The sequence below is a fragment of the Dryobates pubescens genome, chromosome 1 (assembly GCF_014839835.1).
Source record: "Dryobates pubescens isolate bDryPub1 chromosome 1, bDryPub1.pri, whole genome shotgun sequence".
NCBI lineage: Eukaryota > Metazoa > Chordata > Aves > Piciformes > Picidae > Dryobates > Dryobates pubescens.
Genome location: NC_071612.1, coordinates 24,592,457 through 24,615,569, shown reverse-complemented (window position 1 = coordinate 24,615,569; position 23,113 = coordinate 24,592,457). Strand labels below are relative to the sequence as shown.

At 42.9% G+C, this 23,113-nt stretch overlaps 2 protein-coding genes across 2 annotated transcripts in view; one reads left to right on the top strand and one right to left on the bottom strand.

Moving 5' to 3' along the window:
• The window catches only part of MTTP (microsomal triglyceride transfer protein), a 31,242-nt gene extending 10,182 nt beyond the window's left edge, over positions 1-21,060 (top strand). Inside the window, exons 6-18 of the mRNA XM_009906074.2 lie at positions 1,322-1,461; positions 2,371-2,521; positions 6,267-6,424; positions 7,276-7,444; positions 7,966-8,073; positions 9,037-9,249; positions 10,278-10,489; positions 11,581-11,678; positions 11,780-11,901; positions 12,624-12,851; positions 18,511-18,635; positions 18,970-19,140; positions 20,861-21,060. Of these exons, the coding sequence (XP_009904376.1) occupies positions 1,322-1,461; positions 2,371-2,521; positions 6,267-6,424; positions 7,276-7,444; positions 7,966-8,073; positions 9,037-9,249; positions 10,278-10,489; positions 11,581-11,678; positions 11,780-11,901; positions 12,624-12,851; positions 18,511-18,635; positions 18,970-19,140; positions 20,861-21,029 (2,064 nt within the window). The 3' untranslated portion in view covers positions 21,030-21,060. The remainder of the gene's footprint in view (positions 1-1,321; positions 1,462-2,370; positions 2,522-6,266; positions 6,425-7,275; positions 7,445-7,965; positions 8,074-9,036; positions 9,250-10,277; positions 10,490-11,580; positions 11,679-11,779; positions 11,902-12,623; positions 12,852-18,510; positions 18,636-18,969; positions 19,141-20,860) is intronic.
• LOC104305247 (alcohol dehydrogenase 1) overlaps positions 1-23,113 on the bottom strand; it is a 387,682-nt gene that overhangs the window by 51,336 nt on the left and 313,233 nt on the right. The gene's annotated exons all lie outside the window — the stretch shown is intronic.

The following is a 23,113-nucleotide window of genomic DNA, read 5'->3' as shown; positions in this document are numbered from 1 at the left end:
TCTACACATTTAGGCTGGAGGTGAGGAGAAAGTTCCACACAGAGAGAGTTGTTAGTCGTTGGAATGTGCTGCCCAGGGAGGTGGTGGAGTCACCATCCCTGGAGGTGCTCAAGAGGGGATTGGATGTGGCACTTGGTGCCATGGTTTAAGTAGTCATGAGTTCTTGGGTGACAGATTGGACTTGATGATCTTTGAGGTCTTTTCCAACCTTATTGATTCTGTGATTCTATGATACATGTTATGTGGCATTACTAGCACAAATTTCGTATGTAGCATCCACGTGGAGAACAGGGAATGCATTCTCTTGTTTAAACCACCTTGGCTCAGCTGACATTGAGCACAGCACACACAGTTGTTAGATCTCAACCATAACATATTTCAGTTTATGTGGAGGTTTACCACACTGTAGTCCTGGCTGTCCTGAATGGATGTGAAGCTTCTTTTTTCTTTGGAGGAAAATACTATGTACAGTCACAGTCATAATGACCACAGTAACCTTTTACCCAGCTGCTGAAGTCACAGCATTTAGTGTACACAATAAATGCCAGGCAAGATACTGACTCCTGAATGGAGCCCAGTCAGGCTTGCCTGGAAGGCTTCCCCAATGCACATGTGTAGTGTAGGAGACATGCTGTAGCAGAAACTGAGGCCCTACTAGGGTGCTAATGGTCCTCCACTGCTAGTAAACACCTTTCGAAGCAATTACTACTGAGTGCAGGCTGGACACATGATGAAGACACTGGGATTCTCTGCATTAGAAACTGACTTTCTCAGCTGAGACAAGTGCAAAGGTAGCACACACTCTGTTAATAAACAGCTTTACCACTGTGGCTGAATTCCTGATTTTCACACTTGCCACAAAGACAACATCTTCTTTACAAACAGATCAAGCAAGGTGGCTTTGCTTCCTGGGTGTGAACATGACATACTTATTTACCAGACATCTCCCTGGAGAAACTTCTCATCTTATTTAAAGTGTATTTTTAACTACATGTATTACTGGGCATTTGCTTAGTTGCAGCCTGCTTCCTCCCATTCCCCTCTTTCCACACACACCCCACCCCCCAACCCCTTCCCACCCTGCTACAACCCCAGTTTGAAGCACATGGTGTAGAAATGAGTGGCTTCTTGCTACAGAATGAATTTTTGAGAACCTGGTTTAGAGGCTTAGCTTGAGATATGGTCAACCTGCACATACCTTCCTCATTTGGCTCTATTTCATGATGAGCCTTGCCCTGATTTGAAACCGTGAGCTGATTTCTTACTCTGCTGTTTATTGATCTGTCTTTTCCCCCCCTGTTTTCTTGTCAATTATTTTCAGATTTTAGATGTCAGTTCCAAATCCACATCTGCCACAACTTATGTGCTGGAAGACAGCTTCATTAAATCTGCTAAGGCAGAAGAAAACTACGTGTTCGTTCTGAATGCCCGACGAAAAACAGGTGCCAAAATAGTTTCAAAGTAAGTTGGGCAATTTGACTGTCATTGACAGTAGCAGGACTAGTGTTTAAGTCAGTTTATATGTGTATATCTTACAGCATCCATACCTAAGGCTGTAAGCTTTCTAGGTAAGGACTTCAGCCTCTTTTGCATCCATAAGATACCCAGTCCAATTTTGATTAAGGGCTCTACAAATAATAATTGATGCCATTCATAAGAAATCCAATGAAAACAGATGGAACTGGCCAAAACATTCTAAGCAACCCAATTTCTAGTATGTAAAAGTCCAGAAGTATAGGAAACAAGTATGGGAAAGAAACAATGGTGGAACCTAGGTCTGTGTAAGACTCCAAAACACTGCAAGTCTTGAGATACTCATACACAATAAATGACTTAGGGGTGTCCTTTGTGAATGTCACTTTTCTAATTATCATAATACAAAGGACAATAATAATTAGAAAAGTAACATTCAAAGTCTCACTTTCCAGATCTTCTAATGAACAAATATATTAAATATTTCAGAATGTATATGGTGACTGAAGGCTTTTAACCAGGTGGTACAAATCCATACTTTAGAAAGCCTATCATTTAGGCATCTCATGCCATATATCTCTAGCAGTAATTCTGCAGGTATCAAGTTACCTTAAAAAAACCCCAAAACATAGACTTGCCATGTTCTGACCATTTAAAAGTAAGGTTCTGAGCAACCTGATCTAGTGTGAGGTGTCCCTGCCCATGGCAGGGTGGGGTGGAACTAGATGATCCTTGAGGGTCCCTTCTAATCCTGACAATTCTATGATGTTATGATTCAATACATCTGTGTTTTGCATTTGGGTCTGTGGAGGGCTTTTTTGTTTCTTCTTCCATAACTTCAGCATTTCTGCTCTAATGCTTGAGCTCTAATGGTATCATCTCTGTATGGGTACACAGGCAGAGACTGGAACTGAAGTCAGTACAAGCTGGCCCTGGACTGATCGCTGGGAAGCAAGTCGCTGGTGTTGTGAAGACCTTAGACTCCAGCTATGTTGCTGTGTCACTAGTAGCAGAACCAGTCAAATCTGAATGCAAAAAGTGTCCTTCAGTAAGTAAACACAGGCTTGTTGGATGTCAAGTTGGTAAGCTGAGCAGAAGGAGTGTGAAAGGAATTTCTGTCCAAGCAGCCCACCAGGAGAGGTCTAGTGTACCAATACGTGCTCTGGAGTGGAAAGCATGGAAATGATGCAGTGGTGCTCCACCACACAAAGGTGTTTTAAGATCTACCTCTCACAGTACAACCTTTTTGCTCTTTTTCAAAGGTTGAGTGCAGCATTTCTCAAGACCAGCATTTCTTGGCTTATCTCATCTTTGCCAGCCTTTAGTTGTCAGGAGCTTCTTTCCTCTGGGTAACAGAGTGGGAAATGACTTTTAAGATGGTTGGCCAGTGCTTATAAACAGTTCTGTCATGGAGGAGCTGAACTGCTTCTAGAAATTAAAGGTAGTTAGGCATTCCTTAGGCAGGATAAATATTTGTTGATAATATATCTAGCCTCTTCTTACAGCCTGACCCTGAAGGAAGTCTTCTATTAAAAGACTTTATAGGTATTACAAGCATAAAATGGGCTCAATACTGTTCTCATCCTTCCCCTAAAAAGAAAATTACTTTGGTTTTGTTTGTTTGTTTTGTGGTGGGTGTTTGTGGGGTTGGTTTTGTTGGTTTATATACATACATACATATATATATATTTAGGACATTTGACAACTACTTACAGCTTGGTACTATACATGCCTCATTGAGGTCTCTTCCAACCTCGGTGATACTGTGTGATACCTTTTGTTTTAATTATGCTGTTCACCATAAACTAATAGAAATTGTTGCATTGTTGATTAACAAACAGTTTTAATGATATTATCATTGTGAAAAGCATTTAGCAGTAAATGGGAGTATTAATTTAAGGATTAACATTCTCTGCTTCTATTCAGCACACAATTTTAACCCCCCAGAGATACTCCTTAGGAGTACAAATACCTTGCTCTATTGGAACTTGAGCTAGTTATTTGGAAGTGTCATTGCACTGTAATAATTCATCTTGTCTAATGCTTGTTGAGCCACAGAGAAGATTGAAAAAACATGTATGGGGGAAAATGAAATAGAAATGATGCTGCATGCATGCTGGAGCACTTCTGAGCAGGGAACATCAAGGAATCTTAAAGAGAACAGGGCTGGGTTCTGCTTCTATGTCTTTGCCTACTGAGCTTTCTGCTGACGAATTTGTCTTTTGGAACCAAGCTTCTCATAACAGTTATAGAGAGAATTTCCAGACCAAGACAACAAACTTAAGGGTATAATTCCAGAGCACTGCCCAGGGCCTGAGCTATGTCATTATAAACCTAATGGCACGATGAGAATGAAGTCCTACTTTCTCCCTGTATTTTACAGTAACTGCTATGAAAAGATGGGGGTCTATAAACAGAACCCTGTATCCAAAGCAGCAACGTAACATTTGTTACTTATATATCATCCTATGCATTAATGCCTTGCTGACATGGCATGCTTGGCAGTTCTACATTTTCAAAAGCCTTTTAAAATCATAACAGATCTTTGTGAGTTCAGTGCAATAACTGAAATTCTCATTTCACAGAAGGCAGTGCTAGCTTTGGTGAGGTTATGGCCAGCATTTACGTTTGAATTTAGGCCTAGTCTTCTGTGTTTACACATCACAGAACACAGGTTTGGGTTTTTTCAGAAGAGCTCATCATTTTTACATTTTTTTTTATGCTCAGATAACTGCCCTTTCTGAAACTGAGGTGGGTTTGTTCTGTGTTGTGCAGCTAGCTTTTGTAGGTTGGTAGTGCAGCTGTCAGGCAGTGACATTCAATATCAGCTCCTTCTCAGTTTAGCGCCTCTTGGTTTGGCTTGAATTTTACCACAATGCCCACAAGACCTTTGGTCTGATCTCTATGTCAGCAAGACAGAGATTCATGTCCAAGGGTGGCCAGGTTTCCACATGGAAGTGCATGCATCTGCCGGAATCATTGAGGTATTCAATTCAAATGGCCACACAGGGAGAATGAGGCCCCTTGCAGAAGACAAGTACAAATGTTGTGGTTTTAAAATCATGGTCACTGCAGGAGATGGTAGCTGCTCCTTGTAGCAGTTGAATGGTTAGAGCATCCCCCTAAGAGGAAGGCTTGGTCTCCAGCCTTTTTTTGCTTGAGATGGCTCCAGCTTATATCTCCCACCTTGGTCATCTCTAGGGTATGGGCTAAACTGCCTAAGAGCAGCCTACACAGCTGGGCTGTGCACAGGACAAAATAGGGGATTAATAAGGTTAAAGATATTTGGTTTTTGGCCTGGCTGTGGTGCAACTTCAACAGGGCCAATAGAAAAAGTCCCATATGTTGATCCAATTTCAGCTTATAATAGCCACACTGACCTTGGTGCTAAGCACTAATCACCAGCTGAGGGTAACAGACCCACCTGTGCCTCAGAACGGGCGCTCCTCCCAGCCGGTCATTAATCCTCAGGAAATATCCCATGTCTCAATCGTTGTTGCCTAATTACTGTTTGATACAGTTGATGAAAGTTGCACTCTGTACTGCTGAGTGATACTTCTATTTGTGGGCAGGTTCAATTGCTATTGCCTAATACAAAACCCATGGAGAGGGGAAGTGTTTCAGTAAAGGTCAAATGCGTGCTAGTGCTCTTTCCCACTCAGGAGAACTGCAGTAAACACTGCTGCAAAGAACAGCTGAGTTTTCACCAAGGAATGTTCTCAATAACTTGAGATAAGAGGCAAAGGCAAGTGAGAGAGGAAAGGTCAAAATACCTGCACCAGTTTCTGGTGGGAGAGTATCTGGAAGGACAGATAGAGGTGCTCACCATGTGAGCTTGCTCAGGTCAAAAATGTAGTGCATGGAACAGGTACAGCAACAACATATAGAGAAGCTGCTACCTGTTCCAATACCATCTTACCTGTAATTTTGTACAAAAGCCACAAATCCCTCTCCATTTTATGCTAAGAAATGGGAATCCATAGAATTAAAATCATGGAATTGTCAGGGTTGGAAGGGACCTCAAGGATCATCTAGTTCCAACCACCCTGCCATGGGCAGGGACACCTCACACTAGATCAGGTTGCTCACAGCCACATCCAGCCTGGCCTTAAAAACCTCCAGGGATGGGGCCTCCACCACCTCCCTGGACAAACCTGTTCCAGTGTCTCACCACCCTCATGGTGAAGAACTTCTTCCTGACATCCAATCTGAATCTACCCACTTCTAGTTTTGCTCCATTCCTCCTAGTCCTATCACTACCCAACATCCTAAAAAGTCCCTCACCAGGTTTCCTGTAGGCCCCCTTAAGATACTGGAAGAATTACTTATGGGACATTTATTCCTGTTCCACACTAACCACAAAATTACTGTCTTCTAAGAAAATATGATTCATTTGTGAATTGGGGATTGTGCATCTCCCACTTCAATAAAAACTGACTCAGGAGAAATGGGAACAGAAGGAAAACATTGCATTCAGCAGAAAGCACAGTACATTAGCAAGAGAAGAGAATTCACCTTATTCCAGTTACAGGATAAATAATCATGTTTTGTTCCAAAATAGACTGCATTGTACATTATCAGGAAAATACTCAAGTGTTGGAAGAAACAGCTACAGAAGGTTTGCAAAGGTATCTGGGATAGCAAATTCAATAACACTTAGCTAAAGGATCAGCAATCTTTGAATTTCAGCCAATTTGAGCAATGGCTGGCCCACATATCTGCACTTGTCTGACTGATTTTCAGAGCTGAAACCACAACCTGAAAGATCTGACATTATGTGAATTATTCTGCAGCTTTCTGAACTCTGGAAGAGCATCAGAGAACATATGTACCCTGAAAAACTTTCCAATGCTGAAGCAGTAAGAAGCTTTTTGTCCTTCATTAAGAACATCAGAAAAGCCACAAAAGAGGAGATACTGCAGATTCTTAGAAGTGAAAACAAAGAAGTTCTGTAAGTCATCCCGAACAAGCTTTCCAAAGCTTTAAGATACTTAAAACTGCAAAAGGGCAAATTGCATGCAAACAGATTCAGTTCCACTGATGATGTCCTAGCAATGGAAAACCAGTAGGCAATACTGTCCACAGGAAAGGGATTCTTTCTTTTGAAAGCTGTGTTTTGCAGCACACTGTTCAGCCAGCGAGACTGAATCTACAAGGCAAACATGCTTTGTAGCTTAGCCAAGGGTTCTTATCCCAACTGCTCGCTTTGAAACACTCTGATTTGTTCTTGGCTTGGCCATTTGTTTCCTTCAAATGGAATTACAACAAAGAAGGGGGTAGTCCATACATGGATATTGGTCCAAATATTAGGAGACTAGGTGTGAACAGCATGCACACCTAGACTTGGAAAGTATTTCTGAGTCCCACTAAGGAGTCAGCATCTTTCAAACAAATTACAGCATTTTTAAAACAATAGAAATAAATCTGAGAGCAACTGAGGTGGCTTAGAAGCCTGTTCTCTAGTTGCCATTGTACATGAAGAAATAAAACATTGTTCCATTTAAAACCTTGTCCTCTAAAGGTTAAGACACTCTAAGTAGTTCTGGTTTCTTAGTAGTTTTTTAGTCCTATTTGCATACATTCAAATATTATTATCCATATGTATGAATAATCTTTGGAGCTCATCTACCATCTTGAGGCAGAGGAATTCAAAGACACATTTGCTACCAAGAGTAAAAAACTCTCTTACCTGCAAAGGACAGATCTTTCAGCACATTAGTTTCTTTCTTTCTACATGCTGTAAAGTCTTCTCAGTATTTTCTAGCTCATTGCAATGATATATTCATTTCCACTTCTCTGTAGTCCGCAGATGATGGATGCTATAACCTCTGCTCAAACTCCAGCATCACTGGAGGCTGTGCTGGAATTTCTGGACTTCAAGGATGCAAGCACTTCTATCCTGCAGGAGCGATTCCTGTATGCCTGTGGATTTGCTTCTCACCCCAGTGAAATGCTGCTGAAATCTTTAACTGTAAGTCAAAGGACAAAACAATTGACTTAATACTCTTGAGCCTCGCGCCTGTCAAGGAGGAAGAGAAGAAACAACTGTTTCTGTTTCCAGTTTTTCTTTCTTCATCCCTTTCAGGGTTCCCTGTAAGTGTGACAGCAGCACATATCCTGGAAACAACAACAATTCATAGATCCAGAACTAAAGTCTATTTGCTTTGTAAAATGTTATCAATATCTACTACTTGTAAAGCAAGTACAATTCTGAGTGTTAGCAAAACAATTTGACTCTTGCCTTATCAAAGTCCTATCACCATTTAATACTCTCTTTTTTTAAACATAGCTGCAAAATGAATCTACTATTTGAGACACTGAATGTAATTCAAAAGGGGAATGGGAGTATGTTATTATATGTAATGACAGAAGAGTTTTCAGCTTAGCCTGAGCCCAGGCTGTTGCATTGCACTAATGTTCACAGGGTGAACTACAGACTGTGGTTTGTCATATTTAGATGGAGAGACTAACAGCATTGCTTTTGCATAACAGGATAAGTTCAAGGGTGATATTGCAAATGAAGAAATCAGAGAAACTGTTGTCATTGTCATGGGAGCACTCATCAGAAAGCTGTGTGAGAGAGATGGCTGCAAGCTTCCAGTGAGTATCTCCTCTTCACTGCCGGCCAAATTCTGGTCTGCTACACGTGTGAATGCTCCCTGTTGATGTTACTGGGAGAGCACGAGACATGAGAAGAATGTTCCCCTCTGTTTTAAAATAAGCCCATAAACTCCTATGTTTGGTAGAGGGTTTTTGTTTGGTTGGTTGGTTTTTTAAATAATGAAATCTACCTTCAAGCTTTAGGCTTGAATCTGGTCTCTTCCCATTTCTGTGGATTTCTCCCAGTTTCTATTTGTTTGACAGAGCTTTTTCTCACTGCCTACTCTGTCAGCAGAAGCAGTACTTGCACTTCCTTGTCCAAAAGGTTTGTAAGTCTTCAGAGAATCACTGGCAAACTCAGGATCTGTTTAATAGATGCAAGCACCTTAGGTTATTTCAGGTCTGTGAAAAAAAAAGCAACTGATTCAAGAACTGAACTCTGCCCCCAAAATACATAGAACAACCCAGGAGAAATGCTATCACCTTGCTCATTGACGCAATATATGCTGGTTACAGAGGATGAGGATGATCAGAAAAGGCTCTGCTGCCTGCCAGATCTGTGCTGTTTGGGACTGCAGCATACTCAGAGCACGTGGCCCTTAGGAATCCCTTTTCCCTTCTTCTTTTATTTGCCAAGCACTCATGCAATGTTATGTCATGAAGCACTAAAGAATGCTTTCTGTGTTTCTTTATGTGGGGTCATGCTGGCCTTTCAAATAAGACCTGTGAAGTCTCTGGACTGAGGCAGGAGCAGCTAGCCAGGTGTTGCTGTGGCTATAGCTGCTTTGGTTGTGCTTGAAGGAAGCCATTGATGTACAGTTTACAAATGGCACCTTTGCTAATGCTATGCAGTGATGCTTTGAAACAAAAACATGCTAGAAAACAGCCCTACCCTTCCTTCTTCTGCAAAGGAACATGGCTGTTTCATGATCACCACTTAAATATGCTGTTAATTTTCTTTAGGCTGTTCTGGAAGCCAAAAGGATGATTCTAAATAGACTGGAGAAACCTAAGAAAGATGACAATGTGAAGATGTACTTGCTGGCACTGAAGAATGCACTCCTTCCTGAAGCAATTCCACTGCTTCTGAAGTATGCTGAGTCAGAAGAAGGGCCCATCAGCAATCTGGCTGCCACTGCCTTACAGAGATACAATCCTTCTTTTCTCACCAAAGAGGTAAGAAAATATACTGTCCAAGAAAATAAGTGCAAAAGACTATATTAAATATAAAGTATAGAATTAACAGAGTTTGTCAATCCCCATCTTTTTTAGGATGCCTCACGTATGGCATTTTTTTACCTGCAGGAAATTACTATACACACTTCAGTTTCAGACAGAATACTCCATACATTGCTTGCTTGCCAAGTCCCAGCTCCCAGTATGCCAGTGCTAGTCAGCATTTGGCTCCATAGTCACACACAGCTATTGAAGGTGGCAAGCAGTCTGCAGGGAATACTGGGTGGGCAAGAGCACTGCCTGCTCTCTCTGGGCATCTGCATAACCCTTGTTCTTTCTTGTGCCTTCACACAGCCAGAAAGAATGCATGAAGTAAGGGGAGGGTAAAATAGCTGCATCTTACCTTGCAGCCTCCAAGAGAATACAATAGAAAACAGATGAACATGAAGTCCTGCCTCTGCTGTGTTACACTGCATCCATTTCATACCTACTGCTGGCAGCTGTGACTGAGATGGTCAGGTTGCTGCTCTGCAGTGAACACGCCGGAGGTCTTTCTGTCAGTGAGGCTATAGGGCTTTCCATGGACTCATCTGTAACACAGACATGTCACAATCTTCTTAGGGACATAAGGCCACCACAGGCACTATCTAGAAAATTTGAAATGCAAGACTCTTGACTTTTAAAAAAGTACATATTCCCTTAACAGTCAAGGAAATCTTACCACTGCCACAGTACTTCAGTCTTAGTGCTTCTACTGAAGTATGGCCTCGCTGTGCAGATCAGCGTGGCAGGCTGTATTTGGACTGTGGCTAAGAGCATAAGAGGTGCCTCACCTGGCCATGTGGTCACTGGGCTATACGTGTCTCATACCTTCCAAAAGGACTGTGAAAAACAGGGTGCTGAAAATACATCCTCATATATTAGCCTTAGCTATGGAGCTAGCTTAAGCTGTTATTATAAATGAGATTCCAACCTGCACTTTACCCAGTCATCTGTGGGGACTGACTGATAACCTGCTTCCTGCCCAGGTGAAGGAAACCATGAACAGGATATACCACCAGACTCGCAGAGTCCATGAAAAGACGGTGCGGACCACTGCAGCCTCTATTATCTTAAACAGTAACCCATCCTACATGGAAGTGAAAAACATCCTGCTCTCCATTGGTGAACTGCCTCTGGAAATGAGCAAGTACATGCTTGCCATGATCCAAGATATACTTCACTTTGAGATGCCTTCCAGGTACATTAAGTTCAGCATAAATAAGTACAGCTCATCCTTAGTTCTTTGCAGAAACCTGAAGAACACACAGGTGCTCATGAATTAATGCTCTAAAATGTAAGGAGAGTCAAAAAAGGATGCCTGACTTTAGTGTCACCTCTATGTGCTGATATTACACAATAGATCTCTGCATTTCAATGACATCTGTTTAATAGGCATTCACATTTTCAGAGGTACAAATAAGAACTGGACATCTAAATTGCATTGCTGTGGCAAAGGTCATCTGTTGGTCTTAATTCTCTCAGTGGGGCCCTGGTTCTTATATTTTAGAACCAGTGAACCAGCACTAGAATGGAAATAATGAAAAGGTCTCTCCCTCTTAACACTCCTCAATTCAAGAAAGATGTTGAGTTGCTTGAACATGTCCAGAAAAGGGCAACAAAGCTGGTGAGGGGTCTGGAGCACAGCCCTGTGAGGAGTGGCTGGGGGAGCTGGGGTTGTTTAGCCTGGAGAAGAGGAGGCTTGAGTAGAACTTATTGCTCTCTACAGCTACCTGAAAGGAGGTTGCAGCCAGGTGGGCATTGGTCTCTTCTCCCAGGCAACCAGCAACAGAACAAGAGGACACAGTCTCAAGCTGTGCAGAGAGAAGTTTAGGCTTGATATTAGAAAGAAGTTTTTCACAGAAAGAGTGATTGCCCTTTGGGAATGGGCTGCCCAGGGAGGTGGTGGGGTCGATGTCCCTGGAGGTGTTTAAGAAAAGCCTGGATGAGGCGCTTAGTGCCATGATCTGGTTGATTAGATAGGGATGGGTGATTGGTTGGACTTGATGATCCTGGAGGTCTCTTCCAACCTGTCTGATTCTGTGATAAAGTCTCAAGCAAGACCTTTGCTTGCCTTTCTACCTATGGCTGCAGGGAGATGCTGAAACTGGGAAAGAAGCTCTGGATTGGGGCAGATTTTTAGTGGGAAAACATGAGGGGTTTGAGGCCCCTTTTCCCTACTGGGAAGTTCAAACTCCTTCAAATTCTGTATTTCTACAGAACAGTAGCACATTTGGTACCATAACATTTGTATGTGTCTGTGTTTTTGTTTGTTTGTTTGCTGTATCACAGCAAAACAGTTCGGCAGGTTCTGAAGGACATGCGCGCTCATAACTATGATCGCTTCTCCAAGACAGGCTCCTCCTCTGCCTACTCCGGCTATATTATACGTATGTAACCATCAAACTGCCTTTCAACACTGCTTGTGTCCCCAAATCTTGCATTAACCCACTAGTTTAGTCACAGGTACCTTCTTTCTCTTTTAATTAAGGTGGTCCTGATGTAACATCCACATACAGCCTTGACATCCTCTATTCAGGCTCCGGCATTTTGAGGAGAAGTAACCTGAACATCAATATTTTTGACAGAAAACATGAGCTTCAAGCCAGCCAGGTAACTGCTACAAAAACTAAGCCAGTGTGGGGGCCCTTTTCTTACAACCTCTAAATCGATTCAGCTCATGCTTAAGTCCATAAAGTTTGGTGGACTGGGCAGAAAACAAGCCAGTAACAGGGAAGAAAGAAACTCAACAGCCAATGAGGCACACGTTTGCACTAACCAAAAAGACAAGTGTTTTGTTCTGTGTCATATGCCCAAGTCTGTCTGGAGTTAAAGCCCAAACTGTTTGCCTGATATAATCAGTAAAACTCTGTAAGTTTGTAAAATCAAGTGCTGTGTTTTGGGTATAACATAGAATGGAAATACAAGGAGCACATCAAATGTATGGATCAAAGAGATTTAACTGAGATCCCTGCAGTTTGGACTTCTCTCAATGTTGGCAAGTACGTTCAATATTATAATCCTCCTGAGCTTTGCAGGACAAAAATTGTGCAGTGGAGCATCTCTGGGTTTTCCTCCCAGCTGTGTGGAGAACAGATGTAGGAAGGAAAAGTAAGCTCAGGTTTGTGATCTCCAAGGGCAAAAACATGTCATAAGATTATTTTATTTTCCATTTTTCTAGCTGTCCTACCTAGTTTCCTTAAGTCTGAACCTCATACTTTTGCATCTACAACTACATAAATTGGAGTTAGGCTCTTAGACATTAAGAAAATGTTGTTAACAGCCTCAGTCAGGCTGAGGTTTTTCATTGATTCTGTGTCACTGTTGCTTCTTAGGTGGTAATTGAAGCTCAAGGTCTGGAGTCTATAATAGCTGCAACTCCTGATGAAGGCGAGGAAAACTTGGACTCCTTTGCTGGCATGTCAGCCATTCTGTTTGATGTCCAAATCAGGCCAGTTACATTTTTCCAAGGCTATGGTGACTTAATGTCTAAAATGTTATCAGCAACTGGAGATTCCATGAACGTGGTGAAAGGACTTATCCTCCTGACAGATTATTTACAGGTACATATAGCACACTATTTACTGCTGCTTCTGTCTCTCCTCCACACCATTATTGCAGGACATCTTATTTTCTTTGTTTCCAATGCTGATAGATCTGATCAATAAGCTTCACTTATGATGGGAGCAATAGAAAAGTCACAGGTATCGAAAGACAGAGTGAAATGGCATGAAAAGCAAGGTAGAACAAGGTGAGGACATATATCCTTATAGAAAACAAAGTGACACTGAATGAAAGCCAATCCAAATGAGTTTCCTGTAAAAAACACATACTTGCCACCAGCTAGGGCCTCCCCTCCCACAGATTCTTGTAATACAGTACTCTCCCATGTGACCACCAAAGTACTCCTCTTCACAAGCTCTCCAGAGACCTTACAGCCAATTAGGCAATAACTGTCAGGTACTGAATGAATAAATCCCTGCTACCCAAACTTTCCCAGACAACTAACCTTCAAAAGGCAATGCTAAGAGGTCCAAATTTCAAATGTTTACTGGTAGGCAAACCGAGGAATTAAAATGATTGTACAGTTTTTATGTCACCCCAAATGAACTGTCAATTTTATGCATGGATATAGGCTCATACAAATATAACAAGCTACACAATGTGCTATTGGAGGGCCAGCATTTGGGTTGATATTTTTGTCCTTCCCAAGCAAGGATCTCCTTAGAACTTACAGATTTGACAGCAGCACTCAGCTCGTGAAGCATCTGCAGTCTCAAACTTCACTTTTCACTTTACTCCTTTAATTCTTGCCAAAAGAAAATGCCAAAGGCAGATGATGGGAAAATCCACTCTGATCAAAACCACACAGAAACACCCCCTGCACATGACAGCTGTCCCCATCCTGAACCCAGCTCAGTCCCTTTATAACAGCATTATAAGCCTAGGGGGCTTCCCATGTCATGCACAAATTGGCTAACTAAAGCTCATTCCAGCAATGCTTTACAGTTCACACACAGATTATGGGCAAAAAAAAAAAACACTTTACCATGACCTATTTAATAAACAGACTGCAGAGGTGAGAAAGATAATCATCTCCAGTCCTCAGCATACCAGTATGGTGCTTACAGAACTAAATGTTTCCAACTGGTGTGCATGCACCAGACTCCATACATACCCTGGCTGAATCAGCTGGCTGGGCACCCTGAGAGCTCTGGCAGCCAGCAGGTTCTCCACTTCTTGTCTTTGGAGAACCTCACAAAAGTCCTGGGACACACCAGGGGTGGAACCTTGTGTTGTTTTTAACAGTATCAGGGTGTAACTGTTTTGTAATAAAATGGGATCCCACTTTGCTTTTTCTCTCGGGTTGCCACTGGCCCAGTTGCTCTCTAAGCAATTTGGGACTCAGGCAGTGGGCACAGCCAGAAGTGTGTATTCACAACCAGAAAGGCACTTGTTCTTACCTCAATGCCCTACAAAAGTGGAAGCTCTTTAAAGCATTGCTGAACACAGCTTCCGGCTGAGCTGAGTTTTAAACACAGCACATCTTTCCAATAATGGTTTTGTGGCTGTGTTCCAGATCAACAGCAACATCAACATGGTTTGGGCACTTACACGTAATCCAGTTGAGTTTCATTAGAAATGCTTTCACTTGTCAAACCCTTGAGCTGTGATTACAACTGTACCTGAAAACGCTGTGGGAATGCAAGAGGGAATGGCGTGACACTGGAACTGATGAAAAACAGTGCAAGACAGCCAGAATCACAGAGTCACAGAATGTTAGGGGCTGGAAGGAACCTCTAAAGATCATCTAGTCCAACCCCGCTGCCAGAGCAGTATCACAGTATCACAGTATCACCAAGGTTGGAAGAGACCCCAAGGATCATCAAGTCCAACCTGTCCCAACAGACCTCACGACTAGACCATGGCACCAAGTGCCACGTCCAATCTCCTCTTGAACACCTCCAGGGACGGTGACTCCACCACCTCCCTGGGCAGCCCATTCCAATGACGAATGACTCGCAAAGTGAAGAACTTTTTCCTCACCTTGAGTCTAAACCTCCCCTGGCACAGCTTGAGACTGTGTCCCCTTGTTCTGGTGCTGGTTGCCTGGGAGAAGAGACCAACCCCTTCCTGTCTACAACCACCTTTCAGGTAGTTGTAGACAGCTTTCAGGTAGTTGTAGAGGGCAATGAGGTCACCCCTGATCCTTCTCTTCTCCAGGCTAAACAATCCCAGCTCCCTCAGCCTCTCCTCACAGGGCTGTGCTCAAGGCCTCTCACCAGCCTTGTTGCCCTTCTCTGGACACGTTCAAGTGTCTCGATGTCCTTCTTAAACTGAGGGGCCCAGAACTGGACACAGGACTCAAGGTGTGGCCTAACCAATGCAGAGTACAGGGGCAGAATGACCTCCCTGCTCCTGCTGGCCACACTATTCCTAATACAGGCCAGGATGCCATTGGCCTTCTTGGCCACCTGGGCACACTGCTGGCTCATGTTTAGGTGGGCATCAATCATCACCCCCAGGTCCCTCTCTGTTTGGCAACTCTCCAGCCACTCTGACCCCAGCCTGTAGCTCTGCATGGGGTTGCTGTGGCCAAAGTGCAGCACCTGGCACTTGGACTTGTTAAATGCCATGCCATTAGACTCTGCCCATCTGTCCAGTCGGTCGAGGTCCCTCTGCAGAGCCTGCAGAGCAGGATCAATCTAGCTTCTTGACAGCTGAATACTACCTTCACTTTCCAGAATGTACAGGATTTTCCCAGAACATAAGCTCCTTTACAAATTTGTACTGTAGACAACCAAGCCAAATGTGCACTTAGCTTCTTTAAAGAAGAAAACCAGCCATGGGAAGCAGTGCCCATTCTGTGACACCAAAACTCAGTGTGCCACAGCGTGATTTCAGAGCGGGTGAAAACAGTGCAGTTGAGATCAAACATCAAAAGGATGGACTGGAAGCCAAGGCTGGAATTAAAAATATGGGGTGACTGAATTTTCAGAGGGGAAAAAAAAAAGAGTATGTAATAGGTGGGTTGCAATTTTTACATTGCTGCTGCCTGATTTTGAGAAAAAGCAGCTTTTAAATACTTGAAAAGGTCTGCTCCTCTACTGCTGTTTATAAGGATCTTTTTTTGCACAGAAAGACCAAACCTGACTTGTGCTCAAAATACAGTGAAATCTACCAAAAAACTGCCCCCTAGAAAATAGCTTCCTTTAGAACTGCATTAATCAAAACAGGCACATTTTGAAGAGGTGATTTCCAAGTCAGTAATATTGCTCCTACAGCTTACCCTCCTGCCCACCATTTGTAACATCTTTTCCCACAGAACTCCACAAACTGAAATCAGAGTGTATTCTACAGCCATTGCCACTTCTCACAGCCTTGTATGAGGGCTAAGAATAACTTTTCAGAAGTTATAATTCCCTCTGTAAAAGAAACAGTTCTCATGAAACTGGTCTGGAGACTCCAAAGTCACCTGCCTTGAAGTTTGGTAGTGTTAATTTCTCCTAAGCAACACACTTGCCAGAAGCACAGAGAAATTAAATACTGTATTAATAGGTCAGAGAAACCATTTGAAAGTGAGACTCCAGTGGAAGATAGCCAGCTCCCAAAGAGTGCCTGTTTCAGCCATCTCTGCCTTGCATTACAGTAACACTACCAGTGCAGTACATAATGAAACATTACTATTATTATTTTAACATTCAAACACAGCCTGTTTCAGTGTTTTAAACACTAACAAACTGCCAGTTCTGATCCTCTGGATCACATTTTCCACTGCAAATGACACACAAAGCTTAAAATAGGAAAGGAAAGGAAAATACTGCTGCTGAGGAGACTGAGTCGCTGTGATTTACACCTCCCATCAGCCTGGATTGGATTTGCACATGAGGTGAAGGACAGGACTGAGCTCTAAATAAGGAAATAGATGAGCTGGTAAAACCCAAGACAAGTGCTCCTTACCTTCCCTGCTGGTTTCAGTGACAAACCCGACTTCATTCTAGATAGCCTTTAAAGCCTTAAACTGTGCAGCTATGGCAAACCAAGCCTACTCTTAATATTATTAAGTTCAATTTGACAATGTATCTAAAAATACCTGCTCCTCTGGTTGTCTGTGCCAGAATGTATACTGTTACCTCCTCGCTCATTAGCAGCTGCCTATCAATTCAGTCCCAATTAAAACCAAAGTAAAATAAGGTAAAACAAGCTTTACCTTCACACCTAAACAGACTGTCAAGGAAAATACTCCTTGCCCCACTGCATTCAGTAGAAAATCTCCCTTTAGTTTCAGAAAGACCACAGTTCCAACCCATGATTTTTACTTGGATGCAAATAAGAAATCAGGGTGCAGTATGCCCACACTCGCTGGGGGTGTGCTGGGTTTATAAGCCACAGCCATCCTGCTGCATTCTTACATTAATTCTCAAGCCCACTTCAGCAGCAACTGGCTGCCAAGTTGGTTCTGCCAAGACAGAGATTATTTATTTACCCTAAAAGGTGATGTAACTATATAACAACCACCAGAATTATCCAAGTCTTTGATCATGGCAGGAAACCTTTAAAGCTCTGAATAAAAACCTCCCCATATGTTGCTCCTTGCTACAGGATTTAAGAAACCAGATTGTCTCTGACTGCTTCTTTCTTAAATCTTGGGACAGTAGTAGCTGGAATCACTGGTCTACTGAATAGCTAAGAAAAGAAGAGAGTTTTAAGGTACCTGGACATCAGAAAGAGGGAGGAAATGGGGTCTTCACATGTCCAAAAACTGTCTGAGTCCTTAAAGGTGCTTCTGAACACAAGCACAGAAACCCAGGAGGAGAGAGGAAGACATATGGGAGAGTCCTGTACACAAGGGACTTGGTTAAAAGGAACTTTTCCCAAATTAATGTTTCTTTAATACAGTGAATGAATCTACTAGTTCTTAGGAAAACAGGACAACTATAGGAAGGGAAGCAAGACAACTATATAAAGTGAGATAGATTGCCAAGATGAGGGAACCTTTAAATCTTGGCTGTGTGTCAAAATTGAAAGAAGTGAGCTGACATGACCCTGAGATATATTCTCACTTCCGAAACAGAGTCTGCATGGTGTCTTTCCAGTCCAGCTGCAGAGATTTCAAGAAGCCATGAGCACACTTGATGGTTGATGGAAAAGGCATTAAATTCAAATTTATAGTAGCAAATATGGCACATTAACTTAGGGGTTTGGCCACCCAGCCACTGAAAAAGCAATTCCTGCTGTAACAGTGTGTTTGGAGCCACTACACACCACTATGCATCACACAACTGCTTGCAGCACTCTGCATCCTGCTGCCATTATGGGGCTGCCTTTGAGCATGCGGAGGTCACCCTGAGCAGCACCACTGCTGGGGCTCCAGTGAGAAGTTTAATCCAGCATAGCTGATACCAGCAGAGCCTCCATGAGTTTTGTATGGTAGCTCGTGGAGACAGAAGCTGTTCCTTGCAGTGATACTCCTTGCAGAAATTATGCCAGCTGGCACATGAGGGAGAGGGGAAGGATGCAGGGCACCTCACCTTAGCTTCATCCCATTCTCTAGGGAGCAAGGCACATCAAGATCATTTTGTCCACCCTTTCAGAAAAGTCCTCTATCCCACTGTGTTCCTACACAATGCAAGCAGCATAACTGCAGTAGAAAAGCAAGTACGGAAACCACTGAGGTCTGCAGTCCCAGTTGGGTTGACCTGTGCTTTCTGGTGGCTCTAGGAGATTCAGCTGCAGTCTGGGCCAAGTGCCAGCGTGGAGTTCCTGGGAGGCCTGGCCATTGACATCTCAGGAGGGATGGAGTTCAGCCTGTGGTACAGAGAATCCAAAACTAACGTCAAGAACCGGTGAGATACCCCCAGGACGTGCTAGAGCTGTAGAGAGCTGAGGCTCCCTCAGGCCTGGCAGCCTGAGAAAGATTTCAATCTGAAAGACCTTGCAGATGAGTTAAAATGAAAAAAAAAACAGTTATGTGCATGGCAGAGCATCTGTATTTCTCTTTTCCTTTCCTCCTGGGTAATATCAGTTCCCATTGGTCTCATCTGAATATATATAGCTTTACCTGAAGCACAGGCCTCTTCGAGGGCAGTTTTTATATTTGGATGGTAGGGCTGTTTACAATTTAGTTTCCTCTCTCTTGATGTGTTTTGAATTCATTTTAACACCTCAATTTATTTGCAGGGTAGCCACATTTCTATCTGGCAACATTGAGGTGGATTCCTTCTTTGTAAAAAGTGGTGTGGAAACCACCTTGGAAGTAGAAACAGCATTGGACTTCATCTCCACCGTGCAGTTTTCACAGTACCCATTTTTAGTCTGCATGCAGATGGACAGAGTTGGGACTCCACTCAGGTAAGAACTAAGAGTACACAATTTCTGAGGCATCCCTCCAACCAGTTGTTGAATCTGGAACTTTTGATATTCACAGCCAGAGAGATTAAAAACAGAGGCCAAATTCCAGCTTAACAGAGGAAGGTGTGCAGCGTAGGCTGTGACACACACCAGCCACTCTGCTGACCCACTCTTCCCTGTCTCTCACTCCTGAGACTCAGAATGGACCTTTTTAAAGATCATTGCCATGTGAAAAGCTAGGGTCACAACTGCCTCCTAATTCCTGTTTGCTAAGAGCTAAGGGTGATAACATTTGCAGAGCCTGTAATGGTTTTCCATTCAGGCTTTTCTAATCCAGAAGATGGTGGTAAGCCTGAGAGGCATCAATAAACTCAAGGATCTCCAGGAAAACCTTGTGTCGTAGTTTAGAGCGGGACAGATTGCTCTGTTGCTCCAAAAGGGGCAAAAGCAGAATGCTCACACGAATGGATTGGATAGTCATGGAACGTGTAAATGGAAAAGCAATTAATGTACTACAAAGCATAGTGGTGAGCATAGCAAAGCGTACAAAGTTCAAAGAAACCCCCAGTCTAAATTTAACACATCACCCAGCACTTCCCTTCTCCTGCCTGGGGTTCACCAAAAACCCCAGGGCTCTGTCTTCCACCCCATTGCTAGGCTGGTTTCAGGCTGGCCAGGCCTAAACTACACCCCCCCTACCCCCAAGATCCCCACCCTCGCTCCCCACTCCCACACTTTTTACCCTGGCATTAGGCCTGAACAGGCCAAGATTTCAGAGGAAAAACAGTTACTCAGGCCAAAGAGGCCTGGGATACTCCCCCCATGGCTACCAGACAAGAGATCATCTCTCTCCCATGGGAGCAGAGAGGGAAGAAAGAAAAAGATAATAGTTCTGCAGCCAGATTTATAAAGGGTGCAGGATTGATGGGTAGCAATCCACTATTGCCTGTGTCCACCCACAGGGCTGGACACTGGAAGTCTCAACTCTGTGGCTTCTTTTTTTGGATGCACCTAGCCTAAATAGCCACACCCTGTAAAATGCATTAGTGATTCTGCAGATACTAAACCACCTTCTGGGTATACCTACCTGTAAGTCATCTCACATGGTTCTCTCTATCCTCAGCTGCAGGGTACAGACCTTGTGGGCTGTGGTGGTTTTAGGCTATGCCTTTAAAATTTAGTTACAGATTTCGAGCAGAAAAGTAGAAAAATATTAAAAAAAAATCACTATTGGGTGTAAAAAGGAAACCAAAAGATTATTCTAAACAAATTCATTGGGTAAATATCTGGAATAGGAGGAGCTGTACCATAACAATTCTTCCCTTTTCTCTTCTCTTCTGATCTCTGGCTGTTTTGCTTTGCTTGGGAGAGATAACCTGCTTATCAGCTGGCTTTGGCTAAGTCTAACTTCTCTGCTCCTCTCTCTCATACCTTTTGTACAAGGGGGTAAGGGGAGTAGGGAGGGAGAAGCTAGTAGCTTCCCCTGGTCCCTGGCCAGGGGGCTTTTGTGCTGTTTGCTAATTGTAAGTATCTGTATAATATTGTAGATCCTGTACATTTTGTATGTATTCATTGCACTCTATTGTAGAGTGTAGATTCTGCTTGCAAATACAGCTTAATTTGCTTCTGACTGAGTTGGTCTGACAAAGGTAATGTTGGGGGGGAAACTTCACCCCCCCCCACGGCCGTTTGCTAACGGCATCACCTTCTCTCTCCTCAGGCATTACGTGACCAAGTACGAGAGCCTGCCCTCCGGCCGGCGCTATACTGCCAGGGCAGGGAAGGCAGCACTGCTGGCAGGTAACGAGTACCCTCTCCACCAGGAAAACTCCAACATGTGCAATCAGGTTTTCGGTGCAAAGTCTGAGTCCTCCAGCAACTGGTTTTGAGAAGAGCTTCTGAGCTTTTGCTTCCTGGCATCCACGGCTCCCTCGATGACTCAGGCTTGTACGTGCTGTACTAACCTGGAGCTTGATCTTGCACTCCCGCAGTGAGTGGGAAATTGGCCATTGATTTCAACAGGCTAGGATCAAACTCCCAGTGCGTGCACACTGTTTACATATTAACCTATATTTAAGACTTTTGTTAAAAAAAAAGAGAACCAACAAACAAACCTAAGGCAAAGAAAGACTAATTTGGTAGTGTTCTGTGCACTTCCTTAAGGGTGGTGCTAGTTCTTTATTTGTTTGGGGCTTTTTTTGTGTGCCAAAAGCAAAGGTAATCCCTAATTTTTCTTTCCTGGGGAATACAGAAGTCCATGTTTTTGACATGCAGTAAGAACAATTATGATGTATGAAGAATGATTATTTATGAATATGTTTTAAAGTATTTAGGTGGTTTAGGCCTGTGACCAATCCTCATTCAAACATTCAAGTACAATTAACATTTAAACAGGACCATAAATTCCTGATTAGTCAGCACTTGCCTGTTGTCCTGGTTCAGGCTTCAGGCCCAGCCCCACACAGCTACTCACACAACTGCCACACCCTCCATCCAGCCCTCCCACGGGATGGGAAGGAAAATTGGGAGAAAAAAGCAAAACCCCATTGGATGAGATGAGTTTAATAGATCAGCAGCAACAGACAACAACAGCCAGGAAGAAAATAATACTAATTAAATAGTGTATAGAAAGAGTGGTCCTAAACACTGACCGTGATGGCCTGGCCGGCACACCGTAGTCACACACTCAAAGCAGCCCTGTGTGCCTGGCCAGCCCTTCCCTTTTGTATTGGACATGGCATCTGTAGAAGATGGAATACCCTACTGGCAGGTTCAGCAGCCTGCCTTGGCTGGGACCCATTCCAGCTTCCTGTGAACCAGCCCCAGAAAAGTGACCCTCTCCTAGCTGAATCTAGGACACCTGCTTACAAAAGAGCAGGGTTTATTTTGTATCATTTTAAAGGATTTTCCCTTTCTTTTTTTTTTTTTAAGCAGTCAGAGCTTGATTATATTATTATTTATCTCTCTTTTTTTATTATTATTATTAACTGCTATAGTTAAATACAACTGATTAAAAATACGAGGTCCAGAAGTGCTTATGCTTGCCTCAATTCTGTTCCCACTGAAATCAATGGTATAATTTCTATAGCTATCATCAGAAGCAGAGTCAACCCAACACTGGTTGTTCTTCAGGGTTGCCTCCTGAAGATTTGTGTCCCTGTATGTAACCAAGGCAGGTGTATTTCAAATAATTAGCACCACTGTGGCAGTCCTGAAGTTTGAGGACGGAAAAGGTCCTGAAAGAAATCCATTTTGAGTGCACATCTTGGCAAACCTTGTGCATTTTCTTCTAGGTAAGTGAAGCTCCTGTTTCACTACTCAAACAAGTCCCCTGATTAACATGACTCATTGCTTATTCAACCAGTGTCTTCACTGGATCTGTGTTAGAAAAGAAAGTGTTTTACATTTAAAACAGCATTGCAGATTAAGAAAGAATATGCCTCATCCCAGCTCAGCTGATCTCTGACATAATCCATCTGATTTCATTTTTGTAAGACAAGGTAGGTGAATGCTGTTCACAACAAAACAGTACCACTCCCCCACCCCCCAGGAACAATTGGTTTTGTTTGCCTGGGTTTAAAAAAAAACATCTCCAAACCCCAAAACAACAACAGGCAGGAAAAACTCATAGATGGTCATTAGAATAAATGTATTGCAGGAATAATAATAAAAAAATAATAAAGTCCAAATTGTTTTGTGTTGTAAAAAAAACCAAAGAGTGCAGAAACCTGCAAAAATCAATCTTGTCAATGGGATGGAACAGTCTGCTTGTTGTCTTTCCTGAAAATGCTGACACACTTCTAAGTCAAAGCATAAATAAAACAGGTAAAAACACAATGTGAAGTAATTGTTTGGTTTTTCAGTCTCAGTTTTTGTCTATTACCTTCTGGCCTGGGAAAGCATTTTGCTGGGGAAGGGACGGTGTTGACAGAGGCAACCATTTTATTCACCATCACACAGGAACCAATAACCA